Below are 22,325 nucleotides of genomic sequence, written 5' to 3'. Positions count from 1 at the left end.
ATAATAATAAATAATAAATAATAAATAAAACCTCAAAAGAAAAAAAAAAAGAGTTCGGGCTAAGACCTGCATTCAAACCCCAGCTCCACCCCTTTCTGGCCAATATGACCTGAGGCAAGTAACTTAACCTCTGACCTCAGGTTTTTTTTGTTGCTGTTGTTATAGAATAGAAATGATCGTAGTATCATCTATAGGATTCTTAGGATTAAATGTCCTGTGAAAAGCACTGCACCAAGTCTAGCAGGCCTGAAGGGTTCATTTGGGAAATGTTGTATAGCATTAAACATGATGATTCCTCTCAGGCTGAAACTGGAAAAATGAGTTAATGTCGTTATGGAGGGGCAGATTGGGGCTCTGCATGAGAAAGAAATGCCGGCCTGAATGTGTTCAAGCAAAGACTAAACAACCAGTATATATGTATCAGATGGATGGGCCGTTTGGTAATCAGTCATAATATAAGTTCCCTTCTCACTGTAAGACTCATTTTGTAAGGCAGACCTACAGCAAAACTGTTTTATTAACGTGGCTTTTTATGTTACAGAATTAAGTCCAGGGGCGCCTGGGTGGCTCAGTGGGTTAAAGCCTCTGCCTTCAGCTCAGGTCATGATCTCAGGGTCCTGGGATCGAGCCCCGCATCAGGCTCTCTACTCAGTGGCGAGCCTGCTTCCCCCTCTCTCTCTCTGCCTGCCTCTCTCCCTACTTCTGATCTCTGTCTGTCAAATAAATAAATAAAATCCTTATTAAAAAAAAAAAAAAGAATTAAGTCCAAAGAATTTGGGATAGGAAATAGTTTAGTTTAACATAATGACATTTTTATTGCCTTCTCTAGTTATATCATGTACAAATTGAGAGAACCTGCTAAGGATCACCAGTGGGAGTGATATTATTAGAATTAAATGTGAGTCATAGAGGCTCCCAGACAGTGTTCTATCTATCTGTGGAGGGAAGGAAGCTAAACACATGTTAGGTATTAATTAACACCTTGTGGGGCGCCTGGCTGGCTCAGTCGGAGGAGCTTCATCTCTTGATCTCAGGGTCGTGAGTTTGAGCCCCAGGTTGGGTGTAGAGATTACTTAAAGAAATAAATGTTTAATTAGCACCTTGAGAAAATTTAATTAGATTTTACAAATACAATTAAAAAGTCCAGTTTTCTTGAAAAACGCATTTAAGTTCCACCTGAAACAATTTGAAATGAATTTTAATAGTATTTTTGTTTCTCTGTAATTTATATTCTGCCTTCTTCTAGAAATAATTTGAAGCAACAGTTTAGAACATGGTGCTAAATAGGCAAGGGGAAAAAAAGGGGCTTCAAAGGCCTTCCCGCATCAGTTCAGAGAGCCAAATCTTTTATTCGCTACTGTTGCTCAATGAGAAGTTATGCAGAGAAAGATCCTTTGTATATAGGGCACAGAGGAGTATTGCCAAAAAGAAGAGTACCCTTATGTAAAAGCAGAAAACCTCCATTTATTTCCCTGTGCTGCTGTTGGCCTGCTTTGTAACTTTTAATCATTATTAGTGACATGAAAATAGCATTCTGTACCAACTCGTATTATTTTTTGTTTAAGAATGAAATCATGAGCTTACTTAAAAACAACCAAAGATTTGGGGCAGGGGATATGGAGACAGATGACATTTTCTTCAGGATCTCCTTGTTTTCCTTCTACAATTATTTTAAAACAGAGTAAGCGGGGTGCCTGGGTGACTCAAGTCGGTTAAGCGTCTGCCTTCAACTCAGGTCATGATCCCGGGGTCCTGGGATCGAGCCCCGGATCAGGCTCCTTGCTCCCCAAGGAGTCAGCTTCTCCTTCTCCCTTTGCCTGCCTGCCACTCCCCCTGCTTGTGCTCACTCCCTCTCTCTCTGTGTCAAATGAATAAATCATCTTAAAAAAATTTAAAACAGAGTAAGAAACAATCTCCTTGAGGTGCTGTTATTCTAGCAAAAAATATAAGAAAGTGTTTTAAGAGAAAGGTGAACTATTTTCATTAGTAGCGCTTTCTAGTCTACCTTTGGCATCCCAGACTCCAGTAGCTAACTTTAGGAGTATTTTACTTTCAGATGAGTCACATTCTATTTAAAATTACATATGAGCTCCTTAGAAATAATATTGTTTTAGAACCAAAAAAAATTAAACACACAGAAAAGTAGAAACAACAAACAATGAACACCGCTTTTATACCCTTGCCTGGATTCAACAGCCGTCAATCTCAACCAAACCTCCATCTTGATTGCTTCACACACTCTTCCTTCTGTTGCCTCCCCCTCCCCTTTTTTGCCAGATCATCCAAAAGTACACCATAGCCATCATAAATAGCCTTTATGTTTCCTTTTTTTTTTTTTTTTTTTAAAGTAACGTCTACACCCAACTAGGGGCTTGAACTCATGACCCCGAGATCAAGGGTCATAGGCTCCATTGACCAAGCCAGCCAGGCACCCCCAGAAATATGCTCTTTTAATGATCACTTATCTGCTGCTCAAGTGCAGCAGAGCCACATGTTTATTGTAAAGTTTATTATATAGTTGGTGTCAGCTGTTAGTGCTTATTATCTAGAGTCTTAGGTACATTTTATTGGAGTCAGGGGTATTCAGATTAAAGTTATCTTAGTAATTTCTGTGATGCTTCCTGTACTTCTCAGATCTGCATAGTGAGAGAAAGAATACTTAACTACTTACTGGTGAGTTTAAGACCCTACAAACCAATGACTGTACTGTTCTTGAGTAAAAATAGTTAAAATACTATATATAGTATTATAGTATATATATATATGACATATAAATATATATAGTTTTTAAGTACTTTTGTTTTTCTCAGACAGGCTGAAATATTTTTTGTATTTTTGTTTTTGTTTGTAGTTTTGTATTTTCAAGCAGTTTAGGAAAAGGAAAAACTCAATATTTGAAGTGAAATATTTGTTACAATTTAGATATTTCATTAGCTGAAAGGTTTATTTATTGCTATAAATTGATGCTATGGGCCCCCTAGGTGATTCAGTGGGTTAAGCCTCTGCCTTTGGCCTAGGTCATGATCTCAGGGTCTTGGGATCAAGCCCCGCATAGGGCTCTCTGCTCAGCGGGGAGCCTGCTTCCCCCTCTCTCTCTGCCTGCCTCTCTGCAGGCAGGCACTTGTGATCTCTCTCTGTCAAATAAATAAATAAAATCTTAAAAAAAAAAAGAAAAATTTGATGGTATAATTGATGGTGGAAAATATGGCCATTCTGTTCACTTAGCCTAGGTATGACCAAAACCATAAAAAAGATATTTCTCTCCTTTTTTTTTTCAGGAGACTTTGATGAATTCACTGAAGATAATAACGACACTATGCTGAAGAACATAGCAGAGGACCTTCGGAATTGCTTACCTCTAGAAACCATGCTTTCCTCAGAACATCTAGCCCTCCAAAAAGTAAATACATTAATTTACTCTTAGTGCTACTTGAGGCTTCTCCTATTCTTCCCTAATCCCAGAGCCTCTCTGATCCAGTTAGTCCTGAATTCTGCTTTATACAGTTTTTCATTTGGTGCTTCAATGATGTCCCTAATTCTTTTGAGTCCATAGTCCTCTGGCTCCCCATTCATTCAACAGGTATTTTTCAGGGCATCCTGTTTGCCAGCACTCAGCTCCTACCCACTCAGTGTCCCCTCCCTCCCCTCCAAAAAACAAGGCCCAACAGTAATCTGGACCTGTCTCCATCATTGTCCTGGTTTTCTCTTTCCTGTTCAATATCCCTCACTTTTATCAAAGGTGAAATTCATCTCTTTGTTTCCTTCTCCTCCTTTTGTGCTGTACAGTTTTTGCAAATTCTGTTCCTTCATTCCTAAAAGAAGTTCTCATTTTTCTTCTCTAGACAACCCCCTCATTCAGGCCCCTTCAAATGTCAACTCTTCTGGAGTGCATATGCTAGGAATATTGTTCCCTGAAACAAAGCTGATAATAATCTCTTCTCCCACCAATCTGAAAACAGCAGCCCTCAATGTGGTTTTTCACTGTGTAGATTCTGAAGCAGAGGAACCGGATCCTGTAGATTTTCAATAGTGCTGTGCACATTGTGAGCACTTAGCAAATCTTAATAATATCCAGTCAGTCAGAGTCATTCCCAGAGGTGGAAAATAGCGGATAGTTTGAAAACTGAGAGCAATATTTGTAGTATAGTTTGGATGTTTTTAATAAGTCATTCCTATCAGTAACATGATATACCAAAATATATGAAACAAAAAGTGTTCATCGAATGTAATGTTTGACCCATAATCCCCTCTCCTAACAAACTGTTTGTATCTTCCATTATTTCCATCTAGTCCTTGTGTATGTCCATACATTTTACACACTTAAAATATAGATGTGTGTGTATGGTAGGTGTAGATACAATTTTATAGGTCTCTAAGGAGATAGGTTGGTTCTTTATCATAGTTAAGGTGAAAGGAATCAGACATTTTATTCTTCATAGCCACTTGCTGTTATATCATGTATTACCAGTATTAATAAAGGGCTGTTCAATTGTAAGCATGAAATTTTACCGATGTTTTAATTATTTGAAAACTCTGCCTCTGGGCAGAGCTTACTGCTAAGTATTTTGATGGGTCAGTCACTGATACACAGGACTTAGGAGACCTGGTTATTAGTTTCAGTTCTTTCCTCTCTCATGGTCATTTCTTTAGAGAAATCTCCGAGTACAAGTTTCTTTATTCGTAAAATGTACAACCCAGGATGGACAAGATAGTCACGGAAATACTCCTTAAACTCAAATTTTATATATTTCGCCTAGCCATGTTTTGTATCATTACAGGTCAAATTAAAAGTTGCTAGTGTTTCACAAAACAAAAACAAAAACAAAAAACCAGAAAGAAGAGTAGGATGGCTCTGCGATAAATGAAACTTGTCTTTCTGTGTCTTGTTGCTCTCAGAATTTTAGCATATGAACCACTGATGTTTTGCCTTATTTAGCAATGAAAAGAGACTCCTTTGTACTTCGTTTCTTTTGAAGTTCTTCTCTCCACCAGATACGGCAGCAGCCAGAACCCACAGTTCACGTTGATGCATTCCTTTATGATGAAGACTTTATTGATTCATTATGTGAGGAAGGAAAAATGAGCAGAAACTACTGCATGGTGTGCGGCTCACACCAGACGGCTCCTTTAGGTAGGCCCTCGAGTATGCAAACCTGGCGACTGTGCGTATACATGTCACCAGAACACAAATTCTTGACCAAGTCATTCAGAGTTTTTTGAAAGGAAAAGGCCAACCATGCAGCATAGCCATTACCAATTATTGAGGTTAGGGAGACCAAAGTGCAATATTGTCCAGGGAAGCTAGGCCACTGGATGTCACCAAGGAGAGCAGCTCTGCTTTTCACAGAAACTGTTTAATCAGAGGTGACTTTTCAGGTCCAGAAACTAATCACAAGTGACTGCGTTTAGGGAAACCAACTTATACTTTCCTTACTTCAAAGAGATTCAGAGGTAAACCACAATACTGGTTCACTTAGAATGAGAACTATAACTGCAAGGGGGCTGAAATGTCCCAATAAAAGCATCAACTTGAGAAGGCAGATATTGTTGGATAGGCATGGATTCAGAGGCCAGAGATAGTCTTGAGAAAGGTCTGTTCAGGCCTTGATTTGACCTGGTAGAACATCTCCAATCCATAACAGAGGACAACTCTAGTGACAAAAGGTCTCCTGCATCTTTGCCCCTCAGATGCAGCACCTGGGTCCCAAATGGGAAACTAGACTGACCTCATGCTACAAATATGTTAACTCTTTGTTAAGGGGTGCCTGGGTGGCTCAGTCATTTGAGGGTCAGACTCTTGATTTCAGCCCAGGTCATGGTCTCAGGGTTGTGGGATCGAGCCCTGCATCAGGCTCCACATTAGGCAGGGAGTCTGCTTGAGGTTCTCTCTCCCTCTCCCTCTGGCCCTCCCTACCACTCATGCACATGCACATGCGTGCACGCTCTGTCTCTCTCTCTCAAATAAATAAATAAATCTTTTAAATATATATATATACACACACACACACACACATATATATATATTTATATATTTGGCGTTCAAATTGGATATGATCATCTAGGCTATTACTTTATTTTTTTAAAGATTTTATTTATTTATTTGACAGAGAGAGAGAGAGATAGATATCACAAGTAGGCAGAGAGGGAGGCAGAGAGAGAGGGAGAAGCAGGCTCCCTGCTGAGCAGAGCGCCCAATGTGGTGCTCAATCCCAGGACACTGAGATTATAACTTAAGCCAAAGGCAGTGGCTTAACCCACTGAGCTACCCAGGTGCCCCTAGGCTATTACTTTAGATACACTATTTCAGTCTTCCTGGTCACTTAGATATGGAGTTATTGCTTATAGTGGCCTACCTCTCCAGGTAAGTAATCTTATGTTCTATTACTGATCTTAAATAACATCATTGTCAAAAGTTAAGTGCTACCAAATTTGTAATATGCCACTAATGCAAATATATTGTATCTCTATTATAATTGGGGATTAAACTTTCCTCATTTACTTGTTTAAGATTCTGTTATTAGATAGTACTTACAGTTTCCACGTGAAGTGGTTATAATTCACAGAATAGAAAAGGACTTAGATAAGAGCAATAGAAGGAAAACTAAGAAGTGAATTACAACTGTAGTACCATATCAGATCTGATTTACAGAAGATTTTTTTTTTTAAGATTTATTTATTTATTTTAGGGATGGGGAGAGGCAGAGGGAGAGAGACAGTCTCCAACACATTCCCCCCTGAGTGAAGAGCCTGACTTGGGCCTCAGTCCCATGACCCTGAGATCCTTACTTGAGCCAAAATCAAGAGTTGGACGTTCAACCCACTGAGCCATCCAGGTGCCCCGATTTACAGAAGCTTAAAGAAGAGATATGTTTGACAAATAAAAATTTGAAAGTTAGGATACATTTTCCTATAGAAATCAGATTGTAAATAGTGACTGGGTATGCAGGCCAGCCCATACAACCACAGTGAACCTGAAAAATCTATCATCTGTGGAACTCTCCTTCCTTATATGATAAGGAGCTTATCTAGCTATAAGACACTAATGATGACTTTAATGTAAGGCTGAAGCATTAATGTGACAGGGAGTAGGGAGGATAAGGATTCTAGGCAGATAAGTCTATGGTGGTCAAAGCCCACCCCCATCCCCAGTCATACCCTTTATTTTCTTCCAAGAGATTAGCCTGCCTGCTTCCATTTTCTTTGCCACCATCTCTTAGTTATGGCCAAAGTTTCTCTCCTTCCTGACCATTAAATTAAGTAGGACATAATATTGTAAGTCTTTAAAAAATATACTCAGGCTCTCCCAGATAATTTGATTTGGTCTAGGAAGCTTGCAGCAATTAAAAATTGTAACAGTTAAACTAAGGGAAATAAGAATGATTGGTGGGCGTACCTCCACTTCCTTTCATACCACCCTTTCCTATACTCCAGAACACATTTTAGGTTGGTCAGGGCTGCCACATTGCTCAACTCCAGAGATGGTCATTCATTTGGTAGTCTACATGCAGTGGTAAGGGGGTATTCTGTGGTTGCTCTCGGGTATAGTGAGAAAGCCAGATGATATGGGAGTTAGGGAGCATCCCACGGAATAACAGGCATAGGGAAAGGAAGGGAAAAATAAGGACCTTCTAATCAACAGCAAGAAGGACGTGAGGGGCATAATGATAGGGACACATTGCTGGGTAGCTATTCCCTAGAGGCCTTTTAAATGTCACAGACTTTGGGGCTCCTGGGTGGCACAGTTAGTTAGGTGTCTGACCCTTGGTTTCAGCCCAGGTCTGAAATAAATAAATAAATCTTGAAAAATAAAAAATAAATGTCAGAGACTTCATGGTTATTCTTCTCTAATATAGCTCAGAGTGAATGAGTGCAAAATTATCATGTTAATATTTTCTAAATAGTCTCCGAATACCTTTCATTGGTTTAGAAGAGAAAAACATGAAATACACGTTATAAATATGGATAAAAGAATTAGAAATACAGAATTGAATGTTTAGTACCCAACCAAAATTTGACAATTTGATGTTTATTCTGTTCTAATTCTCCAGGATTTATTTCTCATTCCTTCTCCCTCATGGAATTGAAGTTCATTTATCATCATGTACTCCCTGATCTGTCGGGAAAGGTCTTGGTTGACGTTGGCTCCAGGCTCGGAACAGTCCTTTATGGGGTAAAGTCCAGCTTGTGGACATATTCAACATTTGGAAAATACTTTCTCCTCCTGCTAGCAGCAGTTTTGCCTGCCACCATCCAAGGTGACAGCTTGGCTTTATTTATTAGAGTAACAGAATAATAAGGTTAAAATATGATACTGAATTTGGAATTTCAAAGGCCAGCTCTCTGATTTCCTTTACTGGTTTGTCTCTGTGACACGAACGAAGGACTATCAGCAAAGCAGAAGCAGGTGACCTCAAAACACTTTTGTTATTTTGTCAGTCACTGTTGACCTCCTAACTCTGTTTTCTTTGTGCTATATGTTAAATAGTATACTTTATACACTTTGGTAAGTGTATATAGCTTTGGTAAGATCTTTTTAAAAAAGCTCTTATAAAGTTTACTTGACCTAGGAAATTGCATACGGCCATAACAAAGTCACTTAATACTCCCGGCTTCACGTTCCTCACCTGTAAATAAACTAAATGATTCCCAAGGACACATCTTGGTCCAATTTTCTGTGATTCAAGTTTGAATGTAGACATTTGTGTCTGAAATATAACTTCAATGTGGCTTTTTTTAAAAAAATTTCAAATCCAGATTATTTGTAACGTTCCTAAATGGTTTTATCAAAAAACTTAAATGTGGTTTCTGGTTGTCATTAGCAGACTTGTTAGAACATGTGGCCAACAGCAGTAGAGGCCCAGGCCAGAAATTCTCAGTTCCCAGCATCCATTGCCTGCTCCATACAGAAACACTTAACTCTTTAGTGCTTAGTTTATTTATCAGCGTTAAGGCTTTCATTCTATAATTAGGAATAATATCCATAATAGAAAATACAGTTTGTCAAGTGGTTTTTTTGGAAGACATTAGAGATTATGATTATTTACCATATTTGCTCCACTCTTGTCCATTTTTTGATTTGTTAGAAAAGCACATAGCTGAAAGAAACCCAGCTATGCCATTACGTGGCATCGTTAAGAAATTTAAACATAGGGGGCGCCTGGGTGGCTCAGTGGGTTAAAGCCTCTCTGCCTTCGGCTCATGTCATGATCCCAGGGTCCTGAGTTCGAGCCCCACATCGGGCTCTCTGCTCAGCAGGGAGCCTGCTTCCTCCTCTCTCTCCCTGCCTGCCTCTCTGACTAGTTGCAATCTCTGTCTATCAAATAAATAAATAAAGTCTTTTAAAAAAAAGAAAAAGAAATTTAAACATAGTCTCATTTTTCCTCCATATTAAAATGGTTACTGATTCAGTCAATAAAAAATTTTTGAGTACCTACTTACACTCTGTTGAACAGATTCTAAAAATCTATCATGAGCTGTAAATGCAAATTTGGTTCACATGTGGGTGTTACTTGATGTAAAGTAATACTCAGAACATGACTCGACCTTTCCATCCATACTACTTTTTTGTGGATACATAATAATATCTAGTCAGTTCTTGATTATCCTTGTTAACTAATTGGTGGTTTATACTAGGCAGATGCCAGATTGACTTCCCTAAGCCAAATAGGACGTATCTATGGCCGCCTTCCTCTAGTGTCAGACTGCATGATTTTCCATTATATCCCCCATGGGTTAATGCCTGTCTTGCTTTCCCCTGCTGTACCTTCCCAAGAAATTACAGAAATAGACTATTAAACAGAGAATCTGTATGGGATTACTTCTTTCATTTCCAGCATTACTTAATGCACAGTTTTATCAGGAAAAGTAAGAAATCAGTCTTTCAAAATATAATTACTTTTAAATAATGGAAATTGACAAACTACAATTAAGGTCTTGATCAGTAAGAATCTTTAAATTCTTGAAGTTGTAAGTTCTACATATATTGCACGTTATTTATCTTTCATTTTATTTTTCCTTTATTGAATTCTATTTTTTTTAAGTTTGATTTTTTAAAATTTGGTATAAAAATGAACTCACAGGGGCACCTGGGTGGCTCAGAGGGTTAAAGCCTCTGCCTTCGGCTCAGGTCATGATCCCAGGGTCCTGGGATTGAGCCCCACATTGGGCTCTCTGCTCTGCGGGGAGCCTGCTTCTCCCTCTCTCTCTGCCTGCCTCTCTGCCTACTTGTGATCTCTCTCTGTCAAATAAATAAATAAAATCTTTAAAAAAAAAAAAAAATGAACTCACAGTTCATTCATTTGCATCATGTCTTCATTTTTTTCAGGGTTATCTTTACAGTTCAGCCCTGCAACTATATGGAGTAGAATTGAATGGAGACTTTTGCCAGTTGCAGGAAATGGTCATAAAAAAATACCAGTTCACTGACAGAATAAAGGTATCCTTTTATTTATGTATTTCTTTACTAATGAAGTACAGTTGAGACACAATGTTGTATTAGTTTCAGGTGTACAACATGGTGATTTGGCAAGTCTTTATGTTACACAATGCTTACCATGAGTGTAGCTACCATCTGTCACCCTACAATGCTATTGCAATATCATTGGCTATGTTTCCTATGCTGTACTAAAGGTACCCTTTTAAACATATATTCTCTTATCTGTTTTATAGCATCATTTAGTCAAGTTTCTTCTGGATTAGAGTTGGAAAATCTTTTCGGATTTATTCTTGGTTGCTGATGTGTAGAACATTGAGTTGACTTAGTACTTTAAAACAATAAAGGTGAATTTAATTATAATTACCTTCCACTCCTATTTCTCTTCCTCCCCAGTTTCATTAGAAAATAGAATTTTTCTGCTTCCTCCTCTCTCTCTACCTGCCTCTCTACTTGTGATCTGTCAAATAAATAAATAAAATCTTTAAAAAAAAAAAAAAAAAAGGGGCGCCTGAGTGGCTCAGTGGGTTAAAGCCTCTGCCTTCGGCTCAGGTCATGATCCCAGGGTCCTGGGATCGAGCCCCGCATCAGGCTCTCTGCTCAGCAGGGAGCCTGCTTCCTCCTCTCTCTCTACCTGCCTCTCTACTTGTGATCTGTCAAATAAATAAATAAAATCTTTAAAAAAAAAAAAAAAGAAAGAAAATAGAATTTTTCTTAATTTCCTTCATCTCCTCTATAGTATAGTTTGGGTAGCATCATTTTTTAATCTCTAGATGTAAGTCAAAAGTGTACTTAATGAAACTCTCTGTTGAAAGTAAGCAAAAAGGTTAAGTAATACTCTGAGTACTTTATCTTCTTTTTCTTAAGTTTCCAGAAGGAGCTGTGGATGCCACAGAATGGCAGTTCAGGTGGAGTGACGGCCTGGGTTGGGCCATAACAGAACTTAGCTCTTTCTCTATATGTAAGGACAAAAATAACCAGAAAGGGAAAAGGAAGTTTTTTGGTTAATGCAGTAATTCTTATCCTTTCACGATGATCCTACACTTCTAATGGCAATGCGGGGAGATAGGGAGCCCCTAAGGCTCTCTTGTGTTAAGGTGTTGAAAGACATCTCGGTAAAATTAAGGATCTAGTCCTCCCCTTTATTATTGAAGGAAATGTTTTTTTTCCTCCTTCCAAACTTCCTTTTTTTCCCCTCTTTTTGTCTCTCTCTCATCTTAGAAATAGACAAATGATTAAAGCAGATTTCTCATCCAGTAATAAATTCATGCATTTTTCTCACCATCCCAATTTAGTGAACAGAAACACATTGTTCTTGCATAATACGAATCACATAACAGGAATGTTGATTTAATTGAAAGTTAAGATTTAAAAATTGGCCTCTTAAGAATCCTAGTTTATAAATGGAGAGTCGAGGGGTCCCAGGGTGGCATTGTTGGTTGAGTGTCCGACTCTCGATTCGGCTCAGGTCACAATATTAGGGTTGTCGGATGGTCCCTGCGTGGGCTCGGCACTCAGCAGAAAGTCTGCTTGCGATTCTCCTTCTCGCTCTGTACCCCACCCCCCGCCCGCACTGTGCATGTTGTCTCACTCTAAAATAAATAAATATTTTAATTAATAAATAAATGGAAATCCAAGTACCTTATTTTTATTTTATTTTTTTAAAGAAGATGATAAAGGTATGTTAAACTCATTTATTTACACATTAAAAGATTTTTTACCCCTAGCTTTTCAACAGAGCTTATGTGGATGAGTTCCCACCCCACATACTTCTGCAGCTTCCGTGGCTGTTAGTAACCCAATGATAGAAAGCTGTTTGTATACCATTTCATTGGCAACCTTTACAGTTTCCTTCCTGGATGGTAAAGACCGTTGTTGTTTTTAAGAGGCCCTAAGATCAATGGAAAGGAATTCTAGGGTTTATTTGTTTGTTTTGTTTTGGTTTTTTTTTTTTTAGTTTATTTTTAAATTTATAATATTTTTAAATTTAAATAAATTTATATAAATACAGGTTGTTTTTTATTTTATAGATTTTATTTATTTATTTGTCAGAGAGAGAGAGAGAGAGAGAGAGCAAGCACTGGAAGACGGAGGCAGAGGGAGAAGCAGGCTCCCTGCCCAGCAAGGAGCCCGATGTGGGACTCGATCCCAGGACGCCGGGATCATGACCTGAGCCGAAGGCAGCTGCTTAACCAACTGAGCCACCCAGGCGTCCCAATACAGGTTATTTTTATCTTGAAATCTAGGTAGCCTTAAGTCTCGGGCTCTGCTTTTTGTTTTATTTTTGTTCCTGTTTGGTCTTCTTTAATAGGACTTTCCTCAGAAGTCTAGAGATCCTTGGCTGTCCATTCAAACTTAAGAGTGAGAAACAAAAAAGCTGGTTGAAGTTCTCAGCACTGAAGTGGGGATTCTGAGCATTGGGGGCTTCACTGTTGAGTGATTTTGCTTGGCTGGTTAATTAGTTGGCGAGTATCTGATGAAGTATATTAAGATCTTTCCTCTTGGGCTGGTCTGATTGCCCAGAGAAAACCTTTCCAGGCTCCTTACTGAGTGGCCAACAACATCCTGCAGATGGAGGGGTAGAGGAGAGGAAGTGAAACGTAACGGATTTACACTATCCTGTCTGCCTTACTGCCCTTGTTTTCAGGACATTAGCCTTTTTTTCAACTAGACCTGCCTTCCCCTGACCCAGACACCTTTGTTTTATCCTTCCCGGAGAATAAACCTCTGTTCTTTTGCTTAGGTATAAGAAAGTCCTATAGGAGTCTGGGTACTTCTAAAACTGACTTTCAACCCAATCACCTTATTTTTAGCATTTCTCCCTACTCCTTCACCCAGAAATAGCTGGTGCCATCAATTGTGAGCCTTTTTGAGATTCTGTAGTATAAGTCAAGTCTGGGTCTTAGCTTTCTATCTATCTAGCTTAAAAATCAGATTTTTCTGGTCTCCTAAATTCCTTATTAGTTCCTCTTTTTTCCCTAACTTACAAAATTTTATCTCTGTTATTTCCTTTCCCATTCCCCCCATCCTTGTAGGTATATACCTTCTTTTCTAAAAACCCTATACTGTTATTATAATGGGGTTTCAGGAAAGTATAAGCATACATGCCATGTGTCTTACACGCTATCTTTACATGAAAGACCCATTGACTTAAATTATTTCTTTATTTTTCTTTATTCATTGTTTTGTTTATTCTTTATTCATATCTCACTTATTCCTTTGATGGCACTTAAAATTACCAGCATAGCTGTTTCATCCCGTTACTAGAATATAACGTATTTGAGTGTAGGTATTGTATCTCATTCCTCATGGTGTGTCACCCTCCAGAGTATCTTGTATATAGGAGGTACCCATTAGAAATTGGTTAGGGGCACCTGGGTGGCTCAGTCAGTTAAGTGTCTGCCTTCGCCTCAGGTCATGATCCCAGGATCCTGGAATCGAGTCCCACATCAGGCTCCCTGCTCAGTGGGGAGCCTGCTTCTCCCTCTCCCTCTGCTGCTCCCCCTGCTTGTAATCTCTCTCTCTCTCTGTCTGCCAAATAAGTAAGTAAATAAATCTGAAAAAAAAAATTGGTTGAATTGGTTTTGGTTATCATGCAGCCTTTGCATAATTAGCATTCCAGTTTGTCAAGAGCCATTCTGGGGGGTTTCCATGGGACCTCTCTTGGTTGCCATAATTAATTTAATTTAATAATTTATTCTTTTTTTTTACCATATCTGTGGGGTGAGGTGTGGGAGAGTGAACAGAGATGGGAAAGAAAAAGAGGAAACTGGTATATCAGTAGGTTAATTTGCATGCCTATTTCATATCTCAACAGCATGTTTAGAAAGTTTATTAAAGTGATTATTTTCTGTGTGTTCAGGAACATGTTAAATGTGTGTTTCAGAAATTAGAGGCCCACTTAATGTAAATTATCTTAGTATTTTTCCTACTTAAAAAAGAGAATAAAATATGTTAAGAATCAGACCCCACAACTGTTTATTTGTAAGACCAAAGAAATCCTCTAATACAAAATAAACTTTTTCTCTTCCTTTTAAAATAAAAGTGGTTTGTTTTGCACTTGAGAAAATAGATGTTTTCTCTTGTTACGTTGCTTCTGCTCTGTAAGACTTGTTGATTGTGGTCAAGTTAATTTTTTTGAGGTATATAGTTTTAATTTTTTGTTACTGTTTTTTGTGTTAATTCCTACGTAGTTGACATATAGTGTTATATTTCAGTTGTACAATACAGTGAATCAGCAGTTCTGCACATGACTCGAGCTAATCATAAGTGCACTCTTTCATCCCCATCATCTGTTTCACCCACTCCCCCACCCACCTCCCCTCTGGTAACCATCAGTTTGTTCTCTACAGCCAAGAGTCTGTTTCTTGGTTTGTCTCTACTTTTTTTATATTTCTCTCCTTTGCTTGTTTTGTTTCTTAAATTCCACTCATAAATAAATATGAGTGAAATCATATGGTGTTTGTCTTTCTCTGATTGGTTTATTTCACTTAGCATTATACACTCTAGCTCTATCCATGTCATTGCAAATGGCAAGATGTCATTCTTTTTTATGGCTGAATATCCCTGGATGGATGGATAGATAGATAGATAGATAGATAGATAGATAGATAGATGGATGTACCACATCTATATTCATTCATTTGTTGAAGGACCCTTGGGCTGCTTCCATAATTTGGCTATTGTAAATAATGCTTCAGTAAATACAGGGGTGCATCTATCCCTTTCAATTAGTGTTTTTCGTATTTGTGGGATAAATACCCAGTAGTGCAATTGCTGGATATAGGGTCATTCTGTTTTTAGCTTTTTGAGGAACCTCCATACTGTGTTCTATAGCGGCTGCACCAGTTTGCATTCCCACCAGCAATTCAAGAGGGTTCCTTTTTCTCTACATCCCCATCAACACTTGTTTCCTATGATTTTGTTTTTAGCCATTCTCACCGGTGTGAAATGATACCTCATTGTAGTCTTGATTTGCATTTCCCTGATGATGAGTGATGTTGATCATCTTCTCATGTGTCTGTTGACTGTGTGTCTTGTTCAGAGGAATGTCTGTTCATGTCTTCTGCCCATTTTTAAATTGGATTATTTGGGGGGTTTTTTTGTTGTTTTTTTTAAGATTTTATTTTTATTTATTTGACAGACAGAGATCACAAGTAGGCAGAGAGGCAGGCAGAGAGGCAGGCAGAGTGCGAGGAGGAAGCAGGCTCCCCGCTGAGCAGAGAGCCCGATGCGGGGCTCGATCCCAGGACTCTGGGATCATGACCTGAGCTGAAGGCAGAGGCTTCAACCCACTGAGCCACCCAGGCGCCCCTGGATTATTTGGGGTTTTGGTGTTGAGTTGTGCAAGTTCTTTATATATTTTGGATACCAGCCCTTCATCACATAGGTCATTTGCAGATAGCATCTCTCATTCAGGAGGTTTTCTTTTAGTGGGGTTGATTGTTGCCTTTGCTGTGCAGAAGCTTTTTATTTTTATATAGCCCCCATAGTTTACTTTTGCTTTTGTTTCCCTTGCTTCAGGGAACCTATTTAGAAAGATGTTGTTGTGGCCAATGTGAGAGAAATTATTGTCTGCTATCTCTTCTAGGATTTTAACGGTTTCAGGTCTCATATTTAGGTCTTGACTCCCTTTTGAGTTTATTTCCATTCATCATGTGAGAAAGTGGTCCAGTTTCATTTTTTTGCTTGTGGCTGATCAGTTTTCCCAGAGCTATTTGTTAAAGAGACTGTCTTTTTCCTGTTGCGTATTCTTGCCTCTTTTGTCAAAGATTAATTGACAAAAGACTGTATAATTGTGGGCTTATTTCTTAGTTTTCCGTTCTATTCCACTGATCCGTGGATCTGTTTTTATGCCAGTACCATACTGCTTTGATGACTACAGCTTTGTAATCTAACTTGAAATCTGAAATTGTGATGCCTCCAGTTTTGTTTTTCTTTTTTAAGATTACTTCGTCAATTTGGATCTTCTGTGGTTCCATACAAATTTTAGGATTGGCTTTTTCTAGTTCTATGAAAAATGCAGTTGGTGTTTTGATAGGGATTGCATTAAATCTGTACATTGGTTTGGGTAGTGTAGACTTTGTTACAATATCTGTTATTCCAGTCCATGAGCATGAGATGTCTTTCCATTTCTTTGTGTCATCTTCAGTTTCTTTCATCAGTGTTTTATACTTTTGAGAGTACAGGTCTTTCACCTCTTTGGTTAAGTTTATTCCTAGGTATTTTATTGTTTTGGGTGTGAAGCATATAATTTTTAAGTAAATTGTTTTATTTGCTTCTTTGGATAAATAAATCAAATAAATTTTAGACGAAAAGTCAGACAAAGCCAATAAACATATTGTATTAACATTTTATAATATATAAATTACTTTTATAGGTTTTATGTGATCCCATTGGATTCTGTGAATCAGGACAGACACTATTCCATTTTACTTATGAGACACCGACTGCCTAAGTGTACAGACTCAGTTGATGATAGAGCTGGAGTTTGAACCTAGGGCCTTTGTCTCTTACAATTAATCATATAGTCATAGTGGAAAAGCTCCAAACTGGGGATCGAAAGACTATAATTATATGACTATGTACATAAATCTAAAACAAATTTTCACAAGTTTATGGTTTTTAATTAGATACTAAGTATTTCCCACAGGTGATACTATTAAATAGACTGTTCTTTCTCCCATTGTAATTAAGGTTAACTTCTCATGTTGCCTCATATCATTGAACCCATAGCTATATCTTCTGTGGTTATCTTTGTTTTCTCAAGTGAACTCACTCTTCTTTAGGTGCTTCATGCGGACATCCGTACCCAGGGTTCACTTCTGCAAAATGCTGATGTTATTATCATGAATAATGTCTTCGAATATTTTCTTGATGAGGCAGAACAGGCCAGGTATGTTATTTATTCAAGCAAAAAAGCTGTTAAAATATGTTCAGCAAAGTATGAAAAGGAATTAGTGGGGTGCCAGGCTGGCTCAGTTGGTAAAGCACGTGACTTGATCTTGGGGTCGTGAGTACAAGTCCCACATTACAGGTATAGAGATTACTAAATATCTTTGTTTTTAAAAAAGGGATTGGTAAAGTAGAAATATTTTCATATTTAACTTTTTTAAAACAACTTCAACAAGATTATGTTAATAAGGAAATGTATTATGCATAAAACAAAAATAAATTTTGTCTAACTTTGTAAAATATTACATCTAATGGGGGTCACATATTAAATGATATCATGACCCAAGCATTTGCTTAGCAATCAGGGATGCAATAAGATAAACATTCTTTTTTTTTTTTTTTAAGATTTTATTTATTTATTTGACAGAGAGAGATCACAAGTAGGCAGAGAGGCAGGCAGAGAGAGAGAGGGAAGCAGGCTCCCTGCTGAGCAGAGAGCCCGATGCGGGACTCGATCCCAGGACCCTGAGATCATGACCTGAGCCGTAGGCAGCGGCTCAACCCACTGAGCCACCCAGGCGCCCTAAGATAACCATTCTTGATAGGCATTTATACTTACTCTTTTCTGTCTCCATTTTAGGTTTTTTTTGGTTTTTTTTTTTTTAAGATTTTATTTATTTATTTGACAGACAGAGATCACAAGTAGGCAGAGAGGCAGGCAGAGAGAGAGGGAGAAGCAGGCTCCCTGCTGAGCAGAGAACCCGATGCGGGGCTCGATCCTAGGACCCTGGGATCATGACCTGAGCTGAAGCCAGAGGCTTTAACCCACTGAGCCACCCAGGCGCCCCTCCATTTTAGTTTTTTTGAAAAAACATGTCATATGCTATCCTATCACAAAATGATGGGAATTAATTTCTATAAGTGATAGAAGATAAAAGAATATTAACCAAAATAGTGATTAGTTGTCAAACTTTAAAAGTATTTTTAAGGTGGTAATCGTAGGTTCCTAAAACTATTCCACTATTTCTTTTCAGGGAATAGAAAAGTTAGCATATATGTGATCTCTTTTTTACTTCTCTGCCACAGTTTGATGCTCAGGATCAGTCAGTCCCTCTAATTAGAAAATTCCTGTGGTCCATAGTCTGAGACATTGATTTTCTAGCTAGTTAGGATTGCTGACTTTTTTTTTTTTAAACGTAATGACACATGTGTACTCTAGATGCAGGAAAACTCCTTTTCATATGTACAAAATGGAATTACACAAATGTTTGGACTAGTGCATCAGTAAGGTTTATACTGCAGAGAAATAAAAAGATATATAATTATAGACCATAAATAGTTAATACAGAGTGAAATCCTGAATGGCAAAACCCTCTTTATCCTGCCACCCTTTTACCTTCTATGTTCTCCCCTGCCCCCAACTCTCTGTCTCACACATATACACACACACTCCATATCCATTACTAGTAGGTTAAGGTCACCATGAAATTAACAGCTTAAATATTTTAAAAAGAAACTAGTTCAAGGGGCACCTGGGTGGCTCACTGGGTTAGAACCTCTGCCTTTGGCTCAGGTCATGATCCCAGGGTCCTGGGATCGAACCCTGCATCAGACTCTCTGCTCAGCAGGGAGCCTGCTTCCTCCTCTCTCTGCCTGCTTCTCTTCCTACTTGTGATTTCTGTCAAATACATAATAAATAAAATCTTAAAAAAAATTTTTTTTGGACAATGGAATAAAGTACAATTTTACTCTTGGTGTTATTTTAAAAGATGTAATCTACATATCATGCTCTATTGTTAGTCTTTGCTTGGCTTCTGGTTTCTGTGGCCTTTCTCCACTACTCTTCCCCATCTCTACCTCTTAGCCCTTCTCCCTTCCACAGAACCAGTTTTGACACACTTTATCAAGAGTTTAAGGAGCACCTGGGTGGCTCAGTCGGTTAAGCTTCTGACTGTTGGCTTCAGCTCAGGTCATGATCTCAGGGTCGTGAGATCAAGCTCCATGTTGGTCTGTGCACTGGGCTTTGAGCCTGCTTGGGATTCTCTCCCCTACCATGCTCGCTCGCTCTCTCTCTCTCTCTCTCCCTCTCTCTCTCTCTCTCCACCAAAAAAAATCAAAAGAGTTAAGGGGTTTTAACTGCTGATCCAGCTTTAACTTGTGTATTGGTTCTGAAAACTGAGTTTTGGCCTTAACAGTACCTCATAGTAACAAAAATAACTTGTTGAATCTCTTCAGTGTTGTAACATCACAATTTTGCCAACACCCCCTTCAGAAACTGAAGAACTTGTCAATATCCGATATGTTGCTACAATCCTATTTCTTGCAGGCAAACATTTTGCCCATCTGGATCTCTGGGTATTGCCTGTGCTGCATTTTCTCTTGTGATCTTCCTTTTTTTAAAAAGTGTTCAGTGTCTGGTAAAACATAAAATATTAATTTTTAATATGTTGCAGAGCCTGGGAATATATCAGCCATAATGTAAGGAAACAAGGATCATTATTAGTAACAGTACCAAGTCTTGAAGATTCTCTCTCAGGCCTTCAGGTATGTAAACCTCTTTCCCAGAATTTTTCTTTTAAGATTTTATTTATTTATTAGAGAGAGAGTGCACACACGCAAGAGTGATGGGGAGAGGCATGGGGGCAGTGGGAGAGGGAGAAGCAGACCCCACTGAGCAGGGATCCTGATGCGGGGCTCGATCCCAGGACCCTGGGATCATGACTTGAGCTGAAGACAGACGCTTAAGTGACTGAGCCACCCAGGACCCCCTATCCCAGCATTTTTATTGTCAAAACTTTTCTCCTACTTTCTTCTGATAGCTATTACTATATCCTAGAGATGTTCTGTCTGAATATAGTAACAGATGATAGAAAGAAGAGTAGTAACTTATAGCCTAAGAACTGGTTTGTGGTTTGGTCACTGGCCCCAAGAGCTCTGAAATTGTAATTCCTATCTTGATATAGAGTCCTTTGCTTCTCCAACCAGTTTTTCCAACTGGCGTCTTACAGTTTTAGGTTAGCAAATGGTACTAAATGTTTGCAAGAGGCTTAGAACACCCACATCATAACTTTCCCTTTATAACAAAAGAAACAGGAATTTCTGGGTGGGTCAGTCGGTTAAGGATCTGCCTTCGGCTCAGGTCATGATCCCAGAGTCCTGGGATCGAGCCCTGCACTGGGCTCCGTGCTCGGAGGGAAGCCTGCTTCTCCCTCTCCCATTCCCCCTGCTTATGTTCCCTCTCTTGCTCTCTCTGTCTCTATCAGATAAATAAATAAAATCTTAAAAAAAAAACAAAAAACTGAACCATCAGTAATACTTTCTTAAGAAATTTTTGTTAATCACCCAAATTATAAAAGTAATTCATATTTGTAATAACAAGGAAAATAATCTTGAGATATATAAAGAAAAGATGTTAATCTCCCCATCCCCTCCACTTAAGTCTTATCCAGGAGAGACCCATCTCATGTGTGGTATAATCCTACCATACTTCTCATGCTTATAAAAATATGTCTTTTAAAATATATGGTCTCCAAGGGGCACCTGGGTGGCTCAGTCGGTTAAGCAGCTGACTCTTTTCTTTTTAAAAGATTTTACTTATTTATTTGACAGACAGAGATCACAAGTAGGCAGAGAGGCAGGCAGAGAGGGAGAGAGAGGAGGAAGCAGGCTCCCTGCCAAGGAGAGAGCAGGCAATGTAAGGGAAGGGCCTGATGAAGCTTCTAGAGGGAGATTAGCCCCTCTAATGCAACCCCTTAACACCATCACTGTGTATGTATGAACAGTTTGCTCTGTTCTCTGTGTATTCTCATTGTTGTTTTAGACTTTTATTGTTTAAACCTAATGATAATTATTAAACTAATTATGTTAAAACAATTACTCTATTCTGTATTTTCTTTATTCTTTCAAATTCCAAAATCAAAGTAAATTAAATGCTGACTCCACAGACCTACCATGTAGTACAACAAAGAATTGTTCATGTGACACCATGTAAACTTAGTCCTACTTGTTGTAAAAAAAAAAAAATCTGTCATCTTCAATGACTTAGTTCATCATGATTTCTTGAAATTCCAAAGAACAGGATCATTCTGCATTTTTTAATGTATGTTTATCATCTTTTTTTCCTTCCAGATTAATATACAGTTATCTTCCTGGGTTGAAGAGGTACCATTGAACTACAATGTATACCCAGAAAAGCATATTGACAGAGAAGCTCTTGAACAAATTCATTTGTATAAGATTCTCTAACGTCAAAATAGTCCTACCTCAATGTAGTGGTTTGTTGAGTATATTACAAAGTAATAAAAAAGAAACATCACCCTGATACTATAATACATATTTCTATATATTCCTTTCTAGACTTTATATGTATGTTTACATATTTGTAAATAGTCTTATGGGTATATATACACACACATAGTTGTGTATAGACACATAGTTGGGTCCATATACAACTTTGATTTCTGTGATAATTTAATTAAAATATTTATCTGAATATTTTTGGTTTTCCTGTTTCTTTTATCTTGCTAAAAACAAATACGTGTTTCTTTAGTCACTGACTCTGTATACCAATTCCAGATATGACAAAAAAGATTAGAAGGTGTTTCTATCATAAGAAAAGGGTAGAAGGGAGGTAAGTTACTTTATATCCCATTTATTAGATCTCTGTTCTGTAACATTCCTTGTACGCAACTTTATGTAAGGAGGCCAGCACAAGGACTAAAATAAGAAAATAATTGCCGTTGCTAGGAAAAACCAAAACTAGAAAGATAGCCTCCAAAATATAAATAGAGATTTATATCTAGGTGGAGCAATTAATTACTGTAATTTTTTTTCCTTTTCCATGTTTTTCTTTATTTTCCATTTTTTTCTGTAATGAATGTATTTCTTTTGAAATCAGGAAAAGCAAAGTTTTTTTTTTTTTTTTAAGGAATATAGTGGAACATCAAAAGAACACTTAACTGGTTCTAGTAATCTCATATTTAATATTATATTTATATTA

The 22,325-nt window shown here is 38.1% G+C and overlaps 1 protein-coding gene across 2 annotated transcripts in view; it reads left to right on the top strand.

Moving 5' to 3' along the window:
- Positions 1-21,818, top strand: part of LOC308346176 (uncharacterized protein) — a 36,862-nt gene extending 15,044 nt beyond the window's left edge. Inside the window, exons 2-9 of one of the 2 annotated variants that reach the window (XM_080808851.1) lie at positions 3,279-3,400; positions 4,993-5,131; positions 8,049-8,170; positions 10,325-10,435; positions 12,485-12,655; positions 17,221-17,327; positions 19,780-19,870; positions 21,455-21,818. In XM_080808851.1, coding sequence (XP_080664977.1) covers positions 3,279-3,400; positions 4,993-5,131; positions 8,049-8,170; positions 10,325-10,435; positions 12,485-12,655; positions 17,221-17,327; positions 19,780-19,870; positions 21,455-21,571 — 980 coding nt within the window. In that variant the 3' untranslated portion in view covers positions 21,572-21,818. The remainder of the gene's footprint in view (positions 1-3,278; positions 3,401-4,992; positions 5,132-8,048; positions 8,171-10,324; positions 10,436-12,484; positions 12,656-17,220; positions 17,328-19,779; positions 19,871-21,454) is intronic. The other variant, XM_080808852.1, reaches the window with a different exon arrangement.
- The last annotated feature ends 507 nt before the right edge of the window (positions 21,819-22,325 follow it).

This window comes from Martes martes (assembly GCF_963455335.1).
Source record: "Martes martes genome assembly, chromosome: 7".
NCBI lineage: Eukaryota > Metazoa > Chordata > Mammalia > Carnivora > Mustelidae > Martes > Martes martes.
This window is presented reverse-complemented; position numbering and strand designations above follow the sequence as displayed.